This window comes from Heloderma suspectum, chromosome 3 (genome assembly GCF_057233095.1).
Source record: "Heloderma suspectum isolate Gila_16-S chromosome 3, 16-S_ref, whole genome shotgun sequence".
Lineage (NCBI taxonomy): Eukaryota > Metazoa > Chordata > Lepidosauria > Squamata > Helodermatidae > Heloderma > Heloderma suspectum.
Window position 1 is genome coordinate 181,275,182 of NC_139460.1, and position 23,264 is coordinate 181,298,445.

Sequence of the window (23,264 nt, forward strand, 5' to 3'; positions counted from 1 at the left end):
AAAGTGAGCCCCAGCTCAGAGGAAAAGAGAATGGGGTGCAACCCCAGCCAGAAGGTTCAGCAGTAGGAGTGCTGCCTGAGAGGAAGAGAGCACATGAGAGAGGGAGGGGAAGGGAGAGAAAGGCGCACAATTTCTCGGAGCTATGGAAGGTCTGGCAGTGGCTGGGCTGGGCAGGGCCTGGAGTCAGCCAGCGGCAAGTACACGTCTCAGTTTGGTGCTGCGCTGCTGCTTGTTTCCCCTCGTTTTGTGTCCTCCGCCCGCCGCCTTCCAAGCTCAGGAGGTGGACTGTGGAGTGACGTGAACATTCGCCTCTTGCCTGCTTCGTCCACCACTGATGCTGCCAATCTTCTAAACGCGCGCCCTGAAACACGCGCAGCTGTTTCACACACTGCTGAAACACGCGGGCTCACGCTCGCCCCCGTCCACGTGCAGCCGGCTTCCGGGCCAGCAGGGCAACAGGCTTCTTTTGAAAACGTCTATTTTCTTTGCACCGTCAACCTAGCTTTTCCAACAAAAGGACAACGGGACAGTTAGCCAGTAAGCAGCTTGCCTCTCGAAACGCTGGCCAATGACGTGGCAAAGGGGCGGGGCGTGTGCGGGATCGAGGGCGCCTCTGAGCGTGGGCGCCTCTGTGTCGGCTGCTGCGGCGCAGAGGGGCCTCTGAGTTCCCCCGGTACGTGTTTGCATGGGTTTGAGAAGCCCTCCTTGAGCCGATTAACGCCACCATGTACGAGCAGAGCCCCCTTTCCTAAGGTTGGTGCGAAGAATCCCAGACTGATTGCTGCGTCTTTGCGACTGCTAGGAAAATGATGGTTGTCTTGACGGGGTGGGAGTGGGGAAGAGATCTTGCGTTGGGATGCCTTGCCATTTTCATATGCTACAATAAACGGTTCCATTCCCTGCCCCTTTCCAGCATTTTGGGAACCTGCGAAAGATGCCTGTCTCCTATTTCTGTCTCTCCATTTCTGCACTTTCCCATTGCCTGAGTGACCTCTCCCTGGCAGTACATACTTCTCCCTGCCTGTCCTTTCTGAAAAGCCTCTCGCTGTCTGGGAGGGTGCGAGGAAGGTGTGTGTACTGGAAAATTTAGGAGGCAGTCACTGCACAGCATTGGCTCCTCAGTATAGGCAGATCAGTTGTGCCCCCTCCCCCCGGGCGTTTGCTAAATAAATAACTTTTTTAAACGGATAAGCACCAACTTGCCCTCTACTCTAGAAATCTGATGTGTGTAACTTGGCGCATCAGTAGTGTAAGAAAGGCACTTTGCGTGTCATCAAGGCTTCCTTGTCATTATTAGGAGACAACTGTACTGTTTTCTCTTACAGCTGCCCTTATAGCATTTATTCTCACTGGCATTGGTTGGAAGGAGATTCTGCGCTGTCCTCTGCCCGCCCCTCCCAAGCTGGACCATTTTTAGTGGGTGATGAGCAGGCATGGAAGCCTCACAGTTTAATGGTGATGTTACAATAAAGCTTGCATTTTTACACAGACTTTGCTGAAAATGCTAGGTTGTCAAAGGGAGGGAGGAAATGAGTTGGGTTGCTCTGCAGCTGGGAGTTGATGGCTGGAAATCCACTCTTTTATTTGTGAGGGTGCAGAGAAGTTGGGATTGTATTGACAACCAGGGACTGTAGCACTCAAACATGTGTCTGCAACCCCATCCATCTAAGGGCCTTATGTGGGGTTGGCCAGGTTGAAGTGGAAAACAAAGTGTTGTGGCACCTTAAAGACTAACACATCTATTAGGGCATAAGTTTCTGTGGACTAGCGTCCCTGATTAATTTTGTAGCCTTGAAAATGCCCCAACACTGTGTCTTTGCTACAGTACACTAAGGCAGCAATCCTATGGCTGCTCATCAGCTGCTAGATAGCCATAGGATATGTCAGTTTCTGGGAACTTACCTCAGAGCCTGCATTCCAAGGTTGGCTCCCTGAGAACCTCCCCCCCCCCCACGTTGCCTCACAGGCAGCTCGGAACAGCCCCTCACTCTGCACTCGGAAGAGGTGTGCAGAGCGGCGAAAATGGGCTGTCTAGCTGCAAATGCAGGGCAGCTGAAGCGTGGAGGGGACAATCCCCTCTGTGCTTCTCCTGCCCTACATTGGATAGGCAGTTGCCTATCCTGATAGGATTGTGCCCTTACACAGCTACCTCTCTGCGGGTTAAAGTGGATGGGACAGCAGGAGATTTGGGGATTACCAGCCCCAAAGCATATTTTTCTCTTTCTCTTTCCCTTTTACTCTTCTCATATGTAGAAGTGCATGCATTTTAAATGTTATTTAATATTAAAATGCTCAAACTATTTAGATTAATATTCTACTTATTTATAATTCTCACATGGATTTATACAGCATGATATAAGAAAGGCAGGTGATGGTTGCTCTGCCATTCCCAGGCCCGCTGCCACCACTGGAAGAAAAATAAAGAAATGGGGGGACAAATCTGCAAATGGTGCCAATAAGGTTCGGCATCCAGTTGTATCAGCATTAGTCTAAAGAGCAACTTTGCCAGATCTGTTGTATCATCTATTTGTGTTTATGTGAAGAAATGCTTTTATTTATAGTTTTTAAGAAACTGCTGGCAATTATCTCCTATTTCTTTTCTCACTGTTCTTCCTGCATACTCTTCACCCTGTCCCAAATTTTCCTTTTTGTCAGCACCTCCAAGCTGCTTGCCCCCTCAACCTAACAAATAAAAATATTTTGCCCAGTATACTAACTACAGTGCTTTGCTGGACTGCAAGTCTTGTGTTTTCTACCCTGTCCTATCCTACTCAAGCTATTCCCCTGGTTTTTTTCTTCATTGCCTTTGGCTTAAAGTTCTCTATTTATGTATTTATTTGCATTAGCATTTTTATCCTACCTTTTTGTGATAAGCATGTGCAAGGCAGCTTGCAGTGCAAATTATATATAATAAAATATGTTAAAATACAATCATAACCATAAAAACACCAACATAACAGCAGTATCAGTATTATAAAACATCATAGTGCAGAGCTAAAATATTGTAGGCTTTATGTAAAAAAAAAAAAAATGCCTATCTGAATAAAATGATCTTAAGAGCCTGTTTCAAAACAGATCTAAAAAGCTCCCTTGATAGGCTGTCCCTCCTTGCTTTTGGCCATCCTGTGGGTGATGGCACCATCTTAAAAGAGGCATCCCCGTCTCTCTCAGAGAAGGGAATTTCTCTTCTACAATTGTTCCTTACTGCAGGCATATATGTGTATTCTCTGAAAATAAGGAAAGTATGCTTCTTTTTCTTCAGATACTGTTTAATTCACCATGTGTGTTTACCCAGAAGTAAGTCCCACTATGCTCAGTGGAGCTTATTCCCTAGTAGGTATATTTAGGATTGCAGCCTGAGAGCATATTCCCACGTTCCCACCTTCCCATGCCAGTGTGCTCTGATGTTTAATGAGCCATAAATCTAAGCCTTCAGATGCCACAAAGCTGTTTTTGTCCAGTCCAGCCACAATTGGTGAAGCATGGACATAGCTTTTTTCTGTTCAGAATATATAAGTAGATAGAGTATGTGCACTTCATTATGGTGTGTGATTTGGGTGGGAAATTCATTGAGTAGCCTTCTGTGAAATTTAAATTCCAGTAATTATTTCTAAATGTGTATACATACATATAAATCACCACATACAAATATTATGCCAATTTGTGTCCTATGGGCTTGTGCCCCAGATCTTTTCAGTACCTAGCAATGCCCCTGCTTGAAAAGTTGTCTAAAAGTGGTGTCCTTCACCACTGTTCTGGGGTTGGATTTTTTCTTCACTCTGTTTCCCCTCCCTACTCCACTTCTGTTTCTTACTGTCTGAAACAGATTAGTGGAGTTAGCTGGAGTTATCAGAAATCAGCATTTCATTCAAAAAGAAGGAGGAAAAACCAGTGAAGATAACACAGGAACATTGCAGCTTACATTATACTTTGTGCTGGACCCTCTCCCAAAGACAATAAGCAGCTTGAAAAACTTCCTGGAAGCACCAGCAGCGCTGCTGCATACATTCAAGAAACACCAATTAAGGGATTCCCTATCATGGGCAAAAGGGCAGGGCTTGCTGGGATAGCATCCGGGTACTGGAACAGTTTCCATTCCGCCAGCAGCATTGGAAAGCAAGTGAAGGGGCTTCAATGAATAATTCAGCGTGCGTACAGGACGTGTTAAACACGTGTGCACTGTACATGTGAGTGTAACAGTTGTTCATGTTTGCATGAACACCCGACTAGACCTACAGCTGAAATCAAGGCTGAAAGTCTAGTTTGACCACTAGAACACCCAGCAGCCAGAGGGGCTGTGGTGTGACAGCACAACTGCCTATATTTCTTTGAGGTCTGGTTGGTGAGCATGGAGTGTGAAGTTTCTTGTAGTAATACAACCAAAAACAACAACAACTTCGCAAAAACCAGGAGGTACAAATGGTATATAATGCCGTTGTGCAAGAGCACAAGGGAAGGCACATCGGACAAAATATTTGTGTGTGTTCCTATGGAACAGAAGCAACAAAAAGAATGGGTAGATGCTATGAGAAAAATCGTTCAGTGAGAAATCCGTGAGTGTGTCTCAGGACCATTTCAATGTTAGCATAAGTAATATATAAAATATTTATTCTCCAATATTGTTACTTTTATGCATATTTTATTTTATTTATCTCCCCCTTTTAAAAAGGAACAACTATGTGGAGAAGGTAGGGGGAGTGAAGAGTGCCTGGTCTACCCTTTTTGTCTTTAGCCCTGGAAATAGCTGAGAAGGACCTTGTGAAATCTTGTGAAATCTGCTCGCCCCCTCCCAACGGAAGAAGAAATAACTGAAAATAAAAGGTAACCATTATATTTGAATGGTATAACTCATGTATCTGAGGTAGTTTAGGCATGTTCCTCACAGGCGTAATCTCTTAGCAGAGAACAGGATTAATCTACCTCAGACACTTTATTTTCAAGATGTTTCTCCTCTTCATGGTGGGTGGAGATGTCATCAACCCTGACAGAAGCCCTTCTCATCTATTTCCAGGGCAAAAGGGATGAAACTTAAAAAAAAAAAAAGATTTAAAAGGCAAACAGGGTGAAATCTGCTCCCCCCACAAAGCCATGTTTTGTTCATCAGCGAACAGGGCCCCACACTCTGCTTTCCATTGGGAAAAGGTGGTGGCAGTGGCACTGGGCTGCTAGTGCCACTTCTCTTAATGGGCACCTCTTGAACCTGTGCAGCTTCCACCTCTTTGGTCTTCCACAACGATGGGCTGGCATTTCTCATCCTGAGGGATTGGAGGTAGAGCGCTAGAATTGCACATGTCTTGGTTATGAATTGAGAGCTGCCATTGACCATGACTCAGAGCATGATGCAGACATTCACATCTCTCTAGTGAACACCCTATATACTTTGGATTGAAAGATAAAGGGGGGGAAGCTTCCTTGATCCTGGAGTGGGGTGGACTGCATGTCATATATGGAATAAACCACATTACTTCTCATATAAAGAAGCATTGTAGTGCTGAGTCAGGCCATTGGACTAACTAGCCCAATGTCGTCCACTCTGAGCAGGACTAGTTCTCCCAAGGCCTCAAGAAGAGAGAGCGTTGCTGCTCTCATCCCAACAACAAACCATGGGTGATTATTGGGTTAACTCTGGGTTGTTTAACCCCTTAACCCAGAGTTCCTGGGTTCAGACATCACAATATCAACCCAGGTTGTTGATTGAAATTGGAAGTGATGAGCGCAAGGGAGGCAGTGTGTGCATGCTCCCGCTCGGCCACAACAATTCCTGGGTTAAACAACCCTGGAATTGCTCTTATGTGAGAACTGCTCAGCTTACAGATTTCCCTTACAGATTTTAAGGGAAACTTAGTCTAGACCTGTGAAGTTGATTGCAGGAGCAGTGCTGAGATAGAAAAGTGATTAACCCTTTCCCTGAGGGCCTTTTTTAAATTGATTTTCTCTCAACCAGCTTTCCGGGGGGAGGGGGGGAATAAGGGAACTACAGCAGGTGGGGAAAGCAGGTGTGTGTGTGTGTGTGTGTGTGTGTGAGAGAGAGAGAGAGATTCCCGCCCCCATACACACATTCTCTCTCTCTCTCTCTCTCTCTCTCTCTCTCTCTCTCTCTCTAATAGAGCTTGTGGGAAAGAGTTTTACCTACCAATACTGCTCCTGCAACCAGTTTTGCATACACTCCTCCCACAGATGCATTTCTGTCTATATGAAACCCAAAAGGAAACTGGATAAAGTACACTCCAGAGTTGTCATACTACTGAGTGTACCCTGAGTTCTGAATGTACCCTTACAATATGGGTGTAACAGCACTGGGGTACACTGCACAGGTGTTGTAGAACATTTGGCTACAGCCTCACTTCTGGCTTGAAATATTACAGCAGACTACATTGCTGAGGTGTTGTAAACCATTCCCAACTACAGTAGCACCCTCCCCCGCCATGTGGAGATAATGATGGGCTGGTTTTACATTTTCATTGGCAGGGCAATTTTTAAAACTTCTAAAAACATTTTTCACGTGATGTAAGACCCAAGTTAGAAAGATCATGAATGCTTTTGCTTCTGCCTTTTATTTGGGAATAGAGATACTATTCTTTATAAAATCCTGCGGTTTTCCATTGCTTTGTATAGGCAGCTATTATTTCTGCCCTGGCAGAGACTGAAAAAGAAACTAGCATCACAAGAAATCAGAAATCCTGTCTGCTGACAATGCAGTTATCAGCCTGAATTGTACAAGTCTATGGCTCTATCACGCCTATATTACCACTTATTGCAGTGTGCAGCAGGTGAATGGCCCAGAGATCTGTCAGTTGTTCCTTGATATCTCACTCTGGGATAGATCATTCAGGGGAAATCTTTGTGAAACCAATTGGAACTTCAGTGATCCAAGGAAATTTGTTGCTGGGAGGTTTCTCATGTAAAGCAAGTCACATCTTGGTTGGATACCCCTCTCCTTTTTTCCCCTTGCAAAACAGGGTTTCTCTTAGGCCTTCTGTTAGTCATTTTTTTCCATTATGGTCCCCTCCAGTTGTGGTTATGAGCTGTGTAGTGAAAGCGTAACTGTGTATGAGAAATACTGAGATCAAAAACAGATTTGCTATTCTTTTCCAACAGAAGAAGAAGAAGATTCTGTTGAGAGAGGAAGATGCGGTTTACGTCTATCTTGCGGGCCCTGGGTGTGAGCTGGCGTGAGCAGTTTAACTGTAGTGGCCGAGATGTGGCCCACTGGTTCCCTGGACACATGGCAAAAGGCATGTTGGGAGGAAAGGAGGGGAGGTAGTTTGGACCAGGCTGAGCTTAACCCAGAGAGTGCGATAAAGGCTAGAATAACACACAGGCTGCACTTCAGGTAAATACTGAAAGCAGCCTATGGCCACAGCATCTCTATCACTGCAGAGTGGGTCGTTCTAGGCCATGGCATCTCTGTGGTGGAAACAGTAGATGCTTTGCACTGGAAAGTTAAAGAAGGAACCCAGATCAGTTTTAAGCCAGGAGCATGAATAAGGACTGTGTTGTAACTCAGGGGTGGGCAGGCTTCAGGTTTATAGAACATACTTTGCTTTTTACTACAACCCCCCAAACCACCAACTGGAGCCTGGTACAAAAGAATTAAATTTAGAATAAAAGAATTCTGAGCCCAGGAATTTGTTTTGAGTACCGAACTGAGTGGACCTCACAGTGCACACAAAACTCCCACTCCTGGTTAGTCTAAACATTCTTCATTTCAACAGTATAGTTTAAGGCAGGGGAGTCCTTTTGTTGCTGCTATTGATAGACAGTTGGCTGATCTCCTGTAAATTGCCTGGAGATCTACCAGCAGGTCCAGATCTACTTTCTTTCCAACCCAGTTGTAACTGTACATGCTTGACTTGGTTTTGTAGGGTTAAAGGATATGAAGAACCGCCTGAGAGTGGTGGACTGCTTGCTGGAAGTGCATGATGCCCGCATATCCTTTTGTGGAGACTACATGGAAGTCACTCAAATCTTTCCAAGAAGACATGGATAGGGGCTGCTTTCTCTTATACCAGGGATGGGCAACTTTGGGGGCTGCAGGGGGCACTTTCAACCCCCCAGAACCCCCAGGGGCTACACTCCTGCTGCCATGTGTGCACCCACACTTATATGTACACACTTGTACATAGAAATACGCACACACTTTCTCCCCCCACAAACACTTCCTCCCACATCCCAGCAACTTGAATCATGGTTGCTAAGAGAAGGACGAAGTTCTTAAAGCCTCTTCCTCCTTCCAGTGATCGTGATCCAAGTTGCTGAGATTGGGCAGTGGGGAGGCTTTAACCTTGTCCCTCCCCCAGTCCCAGTGACCTGGATCACAAGAAGATTCTGCTGGGTAACAGGTGTGCAGGGAGAATCATCCTCACATGCCCATTTCCAGTGGAATTGACAGATTCTGCTGGAAAATGTGTGTGCAAAGGGACCTTTCCTTGCACCCCTGTTTCCCAGCAGAATCCGCTGGTGAGGGTCCTGATTCTGCTGAGACATGGGGAGCGCAAGGAGAGTCATCCCAACATGCCCATTTCTCAGCAGAATCAGCTGATTCTGCTGAGAAATGGGTGCACAGGGATGGCTCTCCTTGTGGCCCCATTTCCCAGCAGAATCTTCTCCCACCAGCCTGCCAAATAGATGTTTGGCTGGTGGGGGGGCGGGGGGGGGCTGATTCTGCTGGGAAACAGCAGAATTTCCCAGCAGAATTTGGCTCCTGACGACCCACCAAACAGCTGATTGGTGGGTTGGCAGGAACCTGATGCTGCTGCTACACTGGACACGTGGGAAAGGCTCCTCCTTGCACGCCCTGGAATTGGGGGACAGGGTGCATTTCTGTCTTATACGCTCTGTCTCTCTTTACCTGTCTCTGGAAAAGTACCGCCCCTATTTTGTGTCTGCTTTGCCTTTTGAGGAGATGAGGGTGCATTTTCAATGTCTTGTTAAAGTGCTGTACAGTTTGGGGGCTTTAGGCCCTCGCACAGGTCTCTAGAAGTTACACATATGCAAATGAAAGTATTTGCACATAAAATGCTAGTGGTACTGCTTCTCTTCTATCTTGTTCATAACAATCTGTCTAGGTAGTAAATCTTGCTGAATGTTGCAACTCTTCCAGAAATGCATTCAAACTGATTGTGGCATTAAGCATTCTACTAAACATTCATAAGCATTCATAATTTTTTCACCTGTTGTTGTAAGATTACTATTTCGGAAGCTGGTGCAAAATGAGCTATTGCAGAGCAAGCAGAGAAGAGCCTTCAGTAATGTGAAAGGGGGGAAGTCTTGGTGGGACACTAGCTGAATACAAGCACACTGCAGTGTGTCTGCTTTAATCTGTAAAATGTTGAAGAGTCTTCTTTTTGCAAAGCTGTAGATTGAGGACTGATAGGGTTTGGGTTTTCCTTTTGAGTTTTGCTTGTCATGTTTCCACCTTAAAATGTAATCTTCATGCCTTCAGGCTGCAAACATCTGTTCTCCACAACCCAGCCAAATCTATGTCAGGCTGGTGCTGTTATTCCCAGCTCTTTTTTGACTCCTTAGCGTATGCACATCCCACTCTCATGCCGGAACCCTCTGTTGCAGGAAGTCCTGGGCATCCGTCCACATGTGTTGGTGTTGAATAAAATGGACCTGGCAGATCTAACCCACAAGCCGGTAAGACCCCAGTAGTGCTCTCCCATATTAGCCACATTGACAGCCTGCAGACTAATCTAAAGGTTGAGAAAAGTACCATGGCTATCCTACTGGGGATTTGTTGCCTTTTCACTTGCTTTCCATGTGATGGGAGGCAGTTCTTACTCTGGTCTGTCTGGCAGCACTCTGCACCAACTTTGATATGTTGAAAGCTCAGCTACCTCATCCTACCTCTCCTGTTAGGAGCCATGTTCTTCTGGTTTGTCATTGATACTCCCTTGAGGTCTTAGAGCTGGGACTCCCATGCTTTGGCAGCACCTGGCTTCATTCTCATTTTGCCTTATTGGTATTGCTTATTGATTTGTATCCTGCCTTTCTACTGAGAAGAAAATGACAGTATCCTTGGGTAGCCTTACATAAGAACAGCTGGATGCATATTAGTTATTGCTGCTACTGCAGGACCTCCCTTGAGGTCTGAGTTGCACTGGGACCAGGGTTCACCTTTTTTTTTCTAGAAAGGCTGCCTGGAAAGAGCCTAACGAGACAGGAACAGTAAAGAGGAACGTTTAGCAGCACAACACAGTGCCCCTGGGCTGATGCTCAGTAGGTAGTGAGTGAGACCGGTGCCACACTTGGAGAGCCCCCTATAGGGAGAAAGGCTGTGATCGTGGAGACAATACTTGCCCATCTCTGTAAGAAGTTGCATTGGGACTCTGTGTTTAGTTTGTTTGTGTGGGCCTTGTGCCCAGACTGTGATTTTGTAAGGCACAAGCAGACATGAATGTATGGCTAGCAGTAACTGGAATGCCTGTCATTGACCAACAGAGATCCTACCTGCATGTGGGAGTTCGTAGTCTTCATTCTGCCTCCTCCCCTTTCTGCACAGTGCATACTTACCTTGCATTTCCTGCGTGGGAGACACTGCTGCTAACTGTTAAGGGAGGAAAGATGGGTTACCCAATACACCGTTGGGGCAGGGAGAGAGGCACAGGAGATACTTTCAATAGCCAGATTTGGGGCCGTGGTACCCCTCCCCTTTGCTTACTTGTGTGGGGTGTGCTATCCTTGCATCCGCATTTCGAGTAGTCTGGAGTGTTTGTGAGTGGAGTCTTGTGGAGGAACTGTAAGGTTTCTGAATAGAGAACTGTTAGCAGTCTGAAATTGCTATGTCTGTTCTCTTTGGTGGTTTGCACAAAGTATAATAAAGTATAGCTAAGTGCCTTTTCACTATAGCTGCCATCAACAAAGTCCCCTCTTGTGTGTTCTGAGTTCACACAACATGAGGCCAGAGTGCTCTAGGGAGCATTTGAGATGGGTTCCCTGGCAGGAATTTATATATTACCGCTGATTGGATGCAGGGCTAGTCTGTACCCTGTCCTCTCTAGGTAAAGTGGGACGAAGGGGAGATGTAATGATTCTTAGCTCCACATGGAGGTCAATGGGAGTACTTTAACTTATTCTATCTCTTTTGCCAGGATAACATTACAAGACAGTCCCTGCTCTCAGGCTTAAAATCTACATTTGATATGTATGTTTATCTATTCTTGTAGTCTATGGTAAGACACTTAGTTCGCATTCCTATTGGGATAGTCGGCTGCCTCTGACATCAGAGGCGGCTGACTATCCTATGCAGGGTGGGCGGAACAGAGAGGAGATCCTCTCTTATGAGCTCCACCCACCCTGCTTTTGTGGCCAGTTTTGGCTGTCTAGTTGGGGCATGTCGGAGTGGGAGGTGGGGAGGCTGTGTGGTGCATAGGAAGCCCATAAGCGGCTTCTGCAGTCTCCTCCCTGGCCCAGGAACGCCCCCTATGCAGCTGCTCCGCACTCCATTTCTGAGCACGGAGACCGGCAAGAATTGCACTACCTACGAGGCAGAGGGGGCAGGGAATGCGGCTCCTGGCAACCATGGTTGGAGTGCTTGCTCCGACTTCAGTCCCCAGGACCCGAGAAATCTTATGGCCTTCTAGACACTGTCTAGTGACCATAGGATTGTTCTCCCTGGTGAGAATGTAAGTTTTATTGGCATTCTGTTTTTTAAAAAGAAAGAATAATTTGAATATTCTGTTTTAATTCTTTTTATCTTTTTACTATTTTACCTCTTATGTTCACCGCTCCAGAATCTGTTTTAGATGTGGAGCACTATACAGATATTGTAAATAAATAATAAGTAACTAGAATGGGTTTCATCTTTGATTGGTATATTGGAGTCTATTGTACAAAGGCTGACACTTGATTAAAACAAATGCATCTGAAGAGGCCAATATGAAAGCTCATTGATGGGCCAGATGTGCAGCTACCATAGGTATGAAGTCATTTCATTGCCATGGCTAAAAACTAAGTTGACCTAGACCACTTCCTTTCTGATGTGCCATGGTCACAGGAGTAGAGATGCAACAGCAGCAGAGTTGGTAACTGCTGGTGGCTTAACAAATCCATGAAGGAAGATTACCTATGAAAGACTGCTTCAATCTTCAGGGAAGCCATGAAGAAGTTGACACTTGGCTCTGTCTTTAATTTCCATCTAATTCTGAGGAGGCAGTGGAAGTTTTAAACCAATGTTTGGTGTCATTTGGAATTGGTGAGAGTGAATAAACTGAAACTTAATCCAAATAAGACAGAAGTACTGTTGGTTGGTAGTTCTGATAGTCTTGGAGGAGTTGTTCAGCCTGTTCTACATGGGATCGTACTTCCCCTGGAGCAGCAGGTTTACAGCCGGGGGTGGGGGTATTTCTGGATTCTTCTCTGCTCCTTGGACGTGTAAGTAACAGCAATGGCCAGGAGTGCCTTTTACCAACTGCATCCTTTCCTGGATAAGTCGATCTGGCCATAGTCATTCATGGTCTGATCACTTTGTTAGGCTGCCATTGAAGAAACTTCAGTTGGTCCAGAATCTTCTCTGCTCCTTGGACGTGTAAGTAACAGCAATGGCCAGGAGTGCCTTTTACCAACTGCATCCTTTCCTGGATAAGTCGATCTGGCCATAGTCATTCATGGTCTGATCACTTTGTTAGGCTGCCATTGAAGAAACTTCAGTTGGTCCAGAATGCGGTGTCCAGAGAGCTCTCTGGTTCTAGCAGGACAGACCATATTATGTCAGTGTTGTATCAGTTTCACTGGCTACCAATCTTTTTCTAGGATTAATTCAAGGAACTGGCTTTGGCTTTAAAGTCTTAAATGGCGTGGAACCAGGATATTTTTTTAATGTAATCTGCCTTGGGCTCTATCTAAATAAGTAAATATTTTCTCAGGTCCTTCTTGCTCTCTCATACAAATAGAGGTTCAGCTGGTAGGGATGAGAGAAAGGGTTTTCATCATGGATCCTAGGCTATGAAATTACCTCCCCAGGCAGGTACATCTGCTCCCTCATTGCCTGCTTTTAAGAGAGCACTTAAAAACTGGTTTGTTTGGGCAGGCATTTTTAGTTAATGGTATATTTTAGGATAAGTTGTTGTTTTGTCTCTGCTGTTTTTACTGTTTTATACTGCTCCCTTTCTGGACTTTATATTGTTTTATTGTTCTATTGTTTTATATAAGTTGTTGTAAGCAGTCTTGAGTCTACTCTGCAGAGCAAGGGGTATGGGGATATACATTTTAAATTATAAATAATATAAATTGCCCAGATTTTTCTCACGTGCTCTCATTTCATAAATCCCTCTTTGGTATGTTTTTAGCGGATTCTGGAATGTTTGGAACAGCAAGGTTTTAGACATGTCCTCTTCACTGAATGCCTGAAAGATGAAAATATCAAGAAGGTACTATGCTGTTAAAGCAAAATCCTATTCTGGTAAAATAGATTAGGAGTAAGAGGTTGCTCTCCACTGTAGAACCAAGCTCCCTGCTTGTATTTGTTGGTGGGTAAAATAGTGGGATCTGGTCCACAGCCCTTGCTTCTGAGGAACTCTATTGAGGAAAGAGAGAAGTGGGTCAATAGCCCTGTTGTTCTCCCTCATTTGCAGCCAAGAGTAACCCACTAGTTGTTCCACTGAAACTATTTTTGTATTTCCTTGCAGATTGTTCCCCTTGTCACAGAACTGATCAGCAACAGTCAACGCTATCAGAGGGCTGAGGTCAGTTATATTGTATAGCTGAACTTGTGGGAATTGCAACATTACTATGCTTTTCCTCTGCAATAAAATGCCCACTTGGCTAATGGCTGGGAAGGTTCTCCTATCCACTTTATGGCAAATACCCCATGGGTATATATGAGCCAAAGGAATCCTGACCCCATGCTTCTGATCTGTTGGGTTACTGCCAGTTATTTTTCCAAGGTGACACTTCAGAACTTTTTGATTGGTTCCAGAATGTGGAGAGTTGCATCATGGTAATTGGTGTGCCAAATGTGGGGAAATCATCACTCATCAATTCAATGAGAAGGCTGCACCTCAGAAAAGGTATGGTCCTGATCAATACAATTGGTATACTTAAACAGAGTCATTGGCTTGCATAAGAAGGAACCAAATGATATTGAACTTTGCAGTAATGCCTGTAATTGGATATTGTGTCATACTAGTCAGAATAAAATAACAGATTTGTTGATTGAAAATGTCTTAGCATTTTTGGGATTCCATTGTTAAAAATATAACTAATACCCAAGGACTTTCTTTGGTCCTTTTTAATTTGGTACTTTAGATTCAAGAATGACTCTGTGTCTTTGCTACTAATGGCTGTGGAGAATTGCTTAAACTTGCGGGCTGGTGGTGTGTGTGTGGGGGGAAAGGTTGCTGGAGTTCAGCTAAGCCAGCCTTGCAAAATAAGTCTGTAAAACGTATTAGCCCACCTGCCAAACATTCCCATGTTAGTGATTTTCCAATTTACAAAAGCTGTCATATCTTGTTACCTGGAGGCAGTTCTTGCAAACTACAGAAGACTATACAGATGTTTATTTACAAGACTAGGGGTGCAATCCTATGCATGTCCTAGAAAAAAGTCCCGCAGCTCCCAGCATTCCCCAGCCAGCAGTACCTTAAGCCAAGCAAACGCCTTGGCCGACTTAGTTTTATGTGTGCTCCTGTGCTCCTAGTTATAAGTAAAGAGATGCTGGAGTGGTTGTAGAAGGGAATTAATAGGCATGGGTCTTTTGCATCAGAGATCAGAAAACTGTTGGCACTAAATGTTTAGCAGCAGTGAAAATAAAGTGTTGAGACAGCAAAGCAGTGGTTATATGCTTAGATGCTTACTGGCTGTAAGCATCTCATACTCAGGTCTACCTTAATTTGATTGACTGTGTCAGACTGGATGTCTCTCTTTTGAAGCAAGTCTTTCTGGGTGTTGCTGGAAAGGGAAACCACTAAAGAAAACCTTGCTTTACCTGGGCCTCATTTCTGGCCATAAAGTCTTTAAAGGGGTCTATTCTTTCTGTAGATAGCAGGCAAGGAACTTGTTGAGAACTCACTTGCGCATTGCACGTAACTGCTTGTCTTTCTTTACTCCCTTTCCCCACCACAAAGGGAAAGCCTCCATGGTTGGTGGGGTACCAGGTATTACCAGAGCTGTTCTCACCAAAATCCAGGTAATGTGGTGGGTCCTGTACAAAATAAGAAATGGTTGGGGGCCTCAATACAAGACTAAGAATTGGCACACATGACAACAAGTGAAATACCACAGGAGTTGTGTGTGTGTATCATAAAGTGGCAAAGGAAGTCTCTGGACCTGTAAATTAAAATTAACCCCAAATGCCTAGATAAACAGGACAGGCTTCACCTGACATCCAAAAGATAATAGGAAAGGCACCAGGTGGATCTCTCTTGGGAAGGAGTTGGAGTTGGGGCACAACCACAGGAAGGTGTAGGCAGGCATTTGGGTACTCTACTTCCAAACAATTTTGGGTTTTATAGGTCAAACATACCACTTGTTTGAATCGTGCCCAGCAAGAAACTGGGAGTCAATGAAGCTCCTTAAGAACTGGTGTAAGATACTTACAATGGTGAGTTCTTGTCAGCAGCCTGGCTGCTGTTTTCTGAATCAGTTGAAATTTCCAAAGGCTTGTCAGAGGCAGCTGAATGTGTAAAGCACTACTGCAGCCTTCCCCAACCTGGTGCCCTTCAGCTGTTTTGGACTTCAATGCTCATGAGCCCTAGCCAGCTTTGCCACTGGTCAGGAATGCTAGGAGTTGTAGTCCAAAACTTCTGGAGAGCCCCAGGGTGGGAAGGGCTGTGCCACAGTAATCAAGCCTAGATGTTACTGAAACATGGATAATTGTGACCAGGTCTTTCTGTTCAAGAAGGGGTTGCACCTGACATACCAGCCAAAATTGCAAAAAAGCCACTCCAAGCTATAGATGCCACTTAGGCATACATTAGCAATGCTGGATCCAAGAGTACAAACTGAGAACCTGATCATTAAGGAGAGTGCAAACTAATCCAGTACAGGTTGAAACAGGTTGAATACCACCTCCATGATTAGTTCCACCCACCCATATCTCAGCTGAATTCAACTTCAATTTATGCCCTTGTGGATTCCATTACTGACCCTATCCACCTGTTGAACACATCCATTGTTTCACCTGAGTTAGATGAACAGAAGAACTAAAGCTGGGTGTCACCTGCATATTGATGATGCCTCACCCCAAAGCTCTGGACAGCAGCTCCCAAAGTTCTCATGTAGACTTAAACAGCATAGGGGACAAAATTAAGCCCTATGGAACCTCATAGTATAAATGCCATGGTGTAGAGCAAAAGTGTCATAGTTCCACCGTCTGAAAGCTACCTGTCAGGAGCAGAACCACTGGAGTGCAGTGCCTCCCACATCTGTCCCCAACCTGCAATCCAGAAGGATACCATGATCGATGGCACTGAAAGGTACACAAAGCTCCAGGAGAATCAACAGGGTTGCACTCTCCCATCTTTCTCCTGGAAAGAGATCATTGACCAGGGTGTCTAAAGCAGTTTCAAAACTGGGCTGAAAGCCAGGTTGAAATGGGTCTAGATAATTTGAATAATCTAGGAATGTATAGAATTGGGTGGCCGCAACAGTCTCCAGCATCCAGAGAGGCTTCTATCAGAGTGGTCTTAGAACTGCTTCCTTCAAGGCAGCCAGAACCACTCCCTCCCTCAAGAAGGCATTAACTGTTTCTTGGACTGAGCTGGTGACATCCCCTCAGCTACATATTAAAGGTCAAGATGGACAAGGGTTGAGTATGCAAGTAGTAAGCCAAACCATTCTAAGGACCCTATTGGCATCCTGTGGATGCAGCAACTGAAATTGATCCAGGCAGTTGCGTGAAAGAAGATGGTCTGAAGGGAGCATCCTGCATCAGTATTGGCTCCAATCTGAAGTCCAAGTCAGGTTGGATCCAAAACTGATGGCAAGAGGTTCCCTTAGGACTGTCTTACAGCATGCAATTGCCTGGATCATTTTGTCTACAATATTGCACAAACAAGTCACATCAGGGCACTGAGGGTTCAATTTGATCACCTTAGTGTGATTGAGTTTGACCTCCTTTTTACCATTCCCAGTAGTAGGACTTAAACTTGCGTCTCCTGTTTCCCATGTAATGAGTTAGTGGGAGGTGGGCCTGTAAGAGTGTATTTGTGGCGTCCCTGTTTGCTTGTCCTTGATTCCTCCCTTGTTCTACCTGGCAAAAGGCTCTTTCCCTTTAGATGGGGATTGCTTCCCCAGTTGGCCTTGAACTCTTGTCCCAGGGAAGCTAATGTGCTATTTATTCAGTCCTACTGCCAAGAGAAGATACCTGGGTGCTTTACTATGCTACCTGTCCTTCCCTTTGTGTTGGCCAGTCAAAAGGGTGATTATTGGTAGGCTGTGTGTGTGGTGGTAGTGTAACACCATTCACATGCACGTCTGCAGGGTTGCTGGTCTATTACTGGATCCTCCAGAGTGGCTTTACACTATTGCGAACATTGTGGTGTGTTTGTGTAGTGGAGCAGGGTGACATCGTGGAGATGTTTCCAGTGTTGCTGAGCATGCATTTATGATGAATGCAGGGTCATTTGTGACATGTTGCTCATTGATTGAGAACAAGTGTTGCCATGGACTTTGGAGGATACAATGTAAGTTCTACTTACAGTAAACCCATTGAAATGAATGGGACTTAAGTTAGTCATGACTGACTTAAGTCTCATTCATTTCAATAGATCTACTCTAATTAGGACCTATGTTGGATTTCACCACGGGGGAGTGGCTGTTAGAGGTGCTGTGTGTTTAAGTTAAACCATTTTGCTTTTGACTTTGCTAAGAGGCCATTGGAGTGCGTAGGATCCCAGCTAAGCTACATTGACATTACACTGATGTTAATAGCCACCACAGGATTGCTCTGTTGGCATCAGTTCTATGAGCAGTAAAGAGAAACTTGAGAGTGAAAAGAGAAAATAAGTACATGAGTGGTGGAGCTACACATTGCCTACTTTGGGTGATAGACCTTGCACTTGCACTGTGGGAGGAGTGCTAAGGCTCCTAGATTGCCATAGCACCTTGTGGAGTACCCTTCCCTTCCCTGAAGGAGACCAGGTTCTGTCTAATGTTTGTATAGAATTGGGTGGAAGATGTGGAGGATAAGCTGGCACAGTCTCCCAAAATTAGTGATTTGCAGAATTCCAGAGAAGTATGAAGGATGAAATGAAGTTTTTCATTTCCTGCACCAGGTTTTGTAGGAAAGCTACTTGGTTGAGCACAGTGTGGCCTTTAGTTTAACCAGCCCATTCAGCACTTACTGGTTTCTAACACTGACATACCACAATGAAATTTGGTACAGATGTTCAGTACATTGCTCAGGTCTGAACCACAGCTTATCCCCTGCATTCATTTTCAAAAGAGGAAGGGTAGAAAATGTAACACAGTATCTCCCTTGAACATTGAGATATTGAATAAAACACCTGCCCAGTTTCCTGTGCCTGTTTTCGGGAGATGCAAAACGTATAATAAAATACAGTATCGAAGCAATATCTCTCAAAAGCTGTGTTTCACTAGTTAGCACACCTGTACCCTGTACTTCCTTCAAAACATCTAGGGTGAGACACATGGGTTTATTTCATATTATCTCCACAGGGAGCTCAAGCAGGGTTCTAAATCGCACAGGGAGCCTTTGTAAGTGCAGGTCGTGCCCCACTGCAGCCATTTGCCCCGCAGTAGGTTAAATTCTGCAGAGTTGGGCATGGTGACATGATGGAGGGGGTGAAGCTAGCCAGTGCACCCTGCTCTCATCATGCAATTCTAACTGTGTGAGGGAAACCAACACTAGAGCTCATCTGGGCCTGTGTTATCTGCTCCAGTAAATTATTTCCTGAGGTCTTATTAAACAGTGAGGCCAGGGTTTGAACCTGAAACCTTATGCATGCAAGGCATATGCTGTAGCTAGGAAAGCAATCTTGGGTTATGGTGGATAGCTTAATGAAAATATTCTCCCAGTAGTGGCAGCTGTGAAAAAGGCAAAATCGGTGCTAGAAATTATTAGGAAAGGGGTTAAAATTAAAACTGGTACCATTATACTGTCCTTAAACACAATGTATGCTGTGGCCACACTCAGGATACCCTCTGCAGTTTCAGTTGTTATATCGAAAAGGATATTATGGAGCTGGAAAAGGTGCAGAAGGCCAATCAAAATTATTTGAAAGCATCTGTGACTTTTTAGTTTAGACAAAAAGGCAGCTAAGAAGAGACACCATGGCAGTCTATAAGATTTTGCACGATGGGGAGAAAGTGGATAGAGATAAGGTTTTCTCCCTCTTGTAAATATTAGAACTCTGGAGCATCCAGTGAAACCAATTGGCAGAGGATTCAGGACAGACAAAAGAAAGTACTTCTTCTTGCAACAGTTTATGAAATTTCTGCCGCAAGATGCGGTGATGGCTTTAAAGTGGAATCCTCTTTTAAACAAATTCATGGAGGCTAAGTCTATTCATGATGGTGATGTGCACCCTCCAGGCCACTGAATAACATTTGCTAGAGAGCAACAACAGAAGAGGGCTGTTGCCTTTGTTCTTTTTCTTGTGGGCTTCTCAGAGGTATTGATTGAGCTTTGATCTGATCCAGCAGGGTTCTTATGTTATGTTCTACATTTGAACCTTCCCCAGAGCTATCTTTGTTTTGCCCACAATGGTAGTACTGCCACCTTTTGACTGAATTATAGAGACAGTCACTGTTTCACTCACCTTCTCTGGCTTTATTCCGTTATGGCTGAACAAGGATCTGAACTCAGATCCTGGCTGAAGTGCAACATTCTATTCACTAGGTTTATAGTGGTTTTGCAAGTCCCTTACTCATAACTCTGTGTGTCATTTTTGAATATTGTAAAACTGAGTCTGATCTCTTCATGTTTCAGGTGTGTGAACAACCCCTCATGTTTTTATTAGATACCCCTGGGGTACTTTCTCCCCAAATTCCGTGTGTGGAGACTGGGCTGAAGCTAGCGCTATGTGGTGAGAAGACTTTGTGTGCATATATGCTTCTGAGGGTACACTCTTGCAGAGCTTGGTGGGTGAGCCATCTTCTCAACCTTGTTGACTGAGCAGGGAATGCCACAGACAAGAGATGGAACCAGCCACATAGGATCTATTGCCAGAGAAACAGACATCAACGAACATGCAGCTGATTGTTTTACCCAATGGTCCTGGATCGGCTCTGTAACCTCCTCCTCCTATACCAATTCCTCGCCTAGAGCTCTACATGTTGCTGTGTCTGTGGCCTGACCCTTGCTAATAGAAAACTTACTGGAGAAGGGATTACACAACACATGCTAGCCTCCAGATGCTTGCAGTCCTCACTTCTGCACTGTTTGGCACCCCCATCCAGAGTTCTGTATGTGTTGTATTTTTCCCAAATGAGTATCTGGCTCAGCCCTGGCACTAGGGGTGGCTTACTGAGATGGTTGTTCTCTCCTTTTGTGCTGAAAGCTCCTCATGGGGGTTCTTTGGTGGGTACAGATATAGGCCGAGCCGATGCTTAATTCTGCTAAGTGTCTTGGACAGGAAGGGTAGCTTGGTGTTTTGCTTGCTGCTAACAGTCTGCCCATTTTTTCACCCAGGAGCAATCCAGGATCACCTGGTAGGTGAGAAGGTCATTGCTGATTATCTGCTTTACACACTGAACCATCAGCAGCAATTCAGGTGAGATAATCCCTTAGATCTGGGTTGGGTGCCCTATATGTGAACATCTCATGACTCTTAAAACTTTCTGCCATTCATTTGTACCCTGCCATGCAGTTATGTAGAACGCTATGGGCTGGCCAGCCCCTGTGATAATGTGGAGAGTGTACTCAAGGGCATTGCATTGCATTTGGGCAAGACCCATCGAGTCAAGGTCCTGACTGGCACAGGTGAGTCCCCCCCTCCCCCACCCTGGCTGCTCACCAGCTGGCATGCCATTGGGCTTCTGTTGCTGGGGAGCTCTGTGCTGTGCTCTGTTTGTATGTCTGCCTAGAAATTCTGTGGGTTGGAAAGTGGGCAGAAGAGCGATCGGGGAATTCAGTGAGATGATGATGCCAGAAGCCAGAGATGGACATATATGGAGAATGCCAGCTATGGTAGCTCAGGATCTCCTGTGTGCTTCCTTTCCTTCACATCTGAAGTTGGGGGGTGGGTTCTGCAGTCACTACAGATGCTATTACTCACATAGTAGTGATGGGCACAGTACTGTGGCTGAACCTTTTCCTTCCTCTCTTGGCAGGAAATGTGACTGTGACAGCACCCAACTACAATGCAGCAGCTTCTGAATTTATCCACTCTTTCCGCAGGGGGCTTCTGGGGAAGGTGATGCTTGACTAAGTTCAGTAGTTTTTTGTGTAATGCTGCCCTGAAGTTTTCTCCTGGATAGTTCCAGGAGGTGCTTTCTGGAGCAGAAAGAGCACTGCCATGCAGCTGAGCAGGGTTCTGGGAAACCTGCATTTTGTCAATAAGTCTGGACTACAGCCACTATTGACAATTTCACCAGCTGTTTTGCTGACACAATTGCCAAACCAGCTTTGGATCCCTGAGATGAGACAACAGTGATAGTAATTTGTAACTTTCAATTGTATTTTCTGTATGTCTTCCCTCTTTACTTCCACCTAGGGATGTAAGAAAGTCACTTACCTTTTCAATGGGGTGATTCGTGGTGGTGGGGGAGGCACTCCGCACCTCCCCCCGAAATCCTAACCTGGCTGGCTCTGCTCCGCGGCAACTCCGCAGAGCCGCCGTCTGGGTGCATTCGCTGGCGCCGTGTGGAGTCTGGATGCAAATGGTGGCGGCTACGGCGGCCGCCATTTGCGTTCCTGTTTTTTTGCCGTGATAGGCTACGTAAATATTTACATAGCTGCATCACAGCAAAAAAAAAACGGGCGCAAATGGCGTAGCGGCCACCATTTGCATTCCTGTTTTTTTGCCTTGATAGGCTACATAAATATTTACGTAGCCTATCACGGCAAAAAAACGGGCGTAAATGGCATAGCGGCCGCCATTTGTGCCAGCCGCCATTTGCGTTCCCTATTTTTTGCCATGATAGGCTACCTAAATACTTACGTAGCCTATCACGGCCTCCTCAGGGATGCAAATGGCGTCCCTGCGTTAGCTGTGATAGGCTACATAAGTATTTACGTAGCCTATCATGGCAAAAATAAGGAAGCGAATGGCGGCTGCAGATGTGGCCGCCATTTGCAAAGCAGTGCGAACGGCAACAGGTAAGTGTCCCATTTCGCATGCCTTTCGCGGGGTGGTTGGGCGGGGGGCTTCGTTCTGCCACAGATTTCGGGGGGTGGAATGCACTGGCATTCGGCCTTACCAAGATCCATGGTGGAATTCTGACATCCCTACTTCCACCCCCTTTCTTCCTTCTCCATGTTTCAGCTATCAGATAAGTATCTGTTCTAAGAGAGGGGAAAGGATTGCTTTCTTCAGAAGCCTAGGTTGGCTGGGCAAACTGATCATAAGGAGACTATCACAGGTTGCTGTGTCTGTGGCATGAGATTATGAGAGTTCTGTCATTCACCTCCATTTATAAATGGAGAAAAAAAATGTTAATCTTTAATTTGTTTGAACTGTTAATGTAAGCTGCCTTGGAAAGATGGCTAACAAATACTTTTAGTAAATGAAATTAATAAATTGTTCCAGTTCCAACGGCACCTATCTTTCCCCTTCCCACCTGTTCGGTATGAGGGCTGTGTTGTATCTCATATAAAGAAGGCCTCCTGGTGGTCTGTAGTATTTTACTCTTAATTAGGGTTGGCAGAGAATTCCACCACAGATCTCGGTGAGGCCGAATGCCAGTGCATTTGGCACCCCAAAATCTGTGGCAGAACAGCCTGCCCCCCCGCGGATCCCCCCCGGGACGAGACTCACCTGGGGTGGATCTTCCGGGCACGGTGGCGGCTGGTCTTCCGACCAGCCACCGCCGCCATTTCCACTCTTGTAAAAAAAAAAAAAAAAAAAAGACGTGATAGGCTACGTAAATCTTTACATAGCCTATCATGGCTAGGTTTAAAAAAAAAAAAAACACGAGGTGATAGGCTACGTAAATCTTTACATAGCCTATCATGGCTGGGTGGGTTAAAAAAACCAAACAAACCACGTACGCAAATAGCGGCGGCTACGGCCGCTACGCTATTTGCGTTCCCCTTTATTTTCGCCATTATAGTCTACGTAAATATTTACGTAGATTAAGAGGGCAAAAATAAAGGGGAAAGCAAATAGCGTAGCGGCCGTAGCCGCCACCATTTGCGT

At 45.3% G+C, this 23,264-nt stretch overlaps 1 protein-coding gene across 1 annotated transcript; it reads left to right on the forward strand.

The window, feature by feature from the left end:
- Window positions 1-597: 597 nt before the first annotated feature.
- Window positions 598-21,653, forward strand: MTG1 (mitochondrial ribosome associated GTPase 1). The gene is made up of 13 exons (XM_084845122.1): window positions 598-753; window positions 4,670-4,821; window positions 7,099-7,235; window positions 7,866-7,930; window positions 9,538-9,642; window positions 13,293-13,373; window positions 13,632-13,688; window positions 13,922-14,012; window positions 15,069-15,130; window positions 19,895-19,991; window positions 20,597-20,678; window positions 20,775-20,887; window positions 21,238-21,653. The coding sequence occupies exons 3-13, from the start codon at window positions 7,130-7,132 to the stop codon at window positions 21,333-21,335; spliced, it is 957 nt and encodes a 318-aa protein (XP_084701248.1). The 5' UTR covers window positions 598-753; window positions 4,670-4,821; window positions 7,099-7,129; the 3' UTR covers window positions 21,336-21,653.
- Window positions 21,654-23,264: the final 1,611 nt, after the last annotated feature.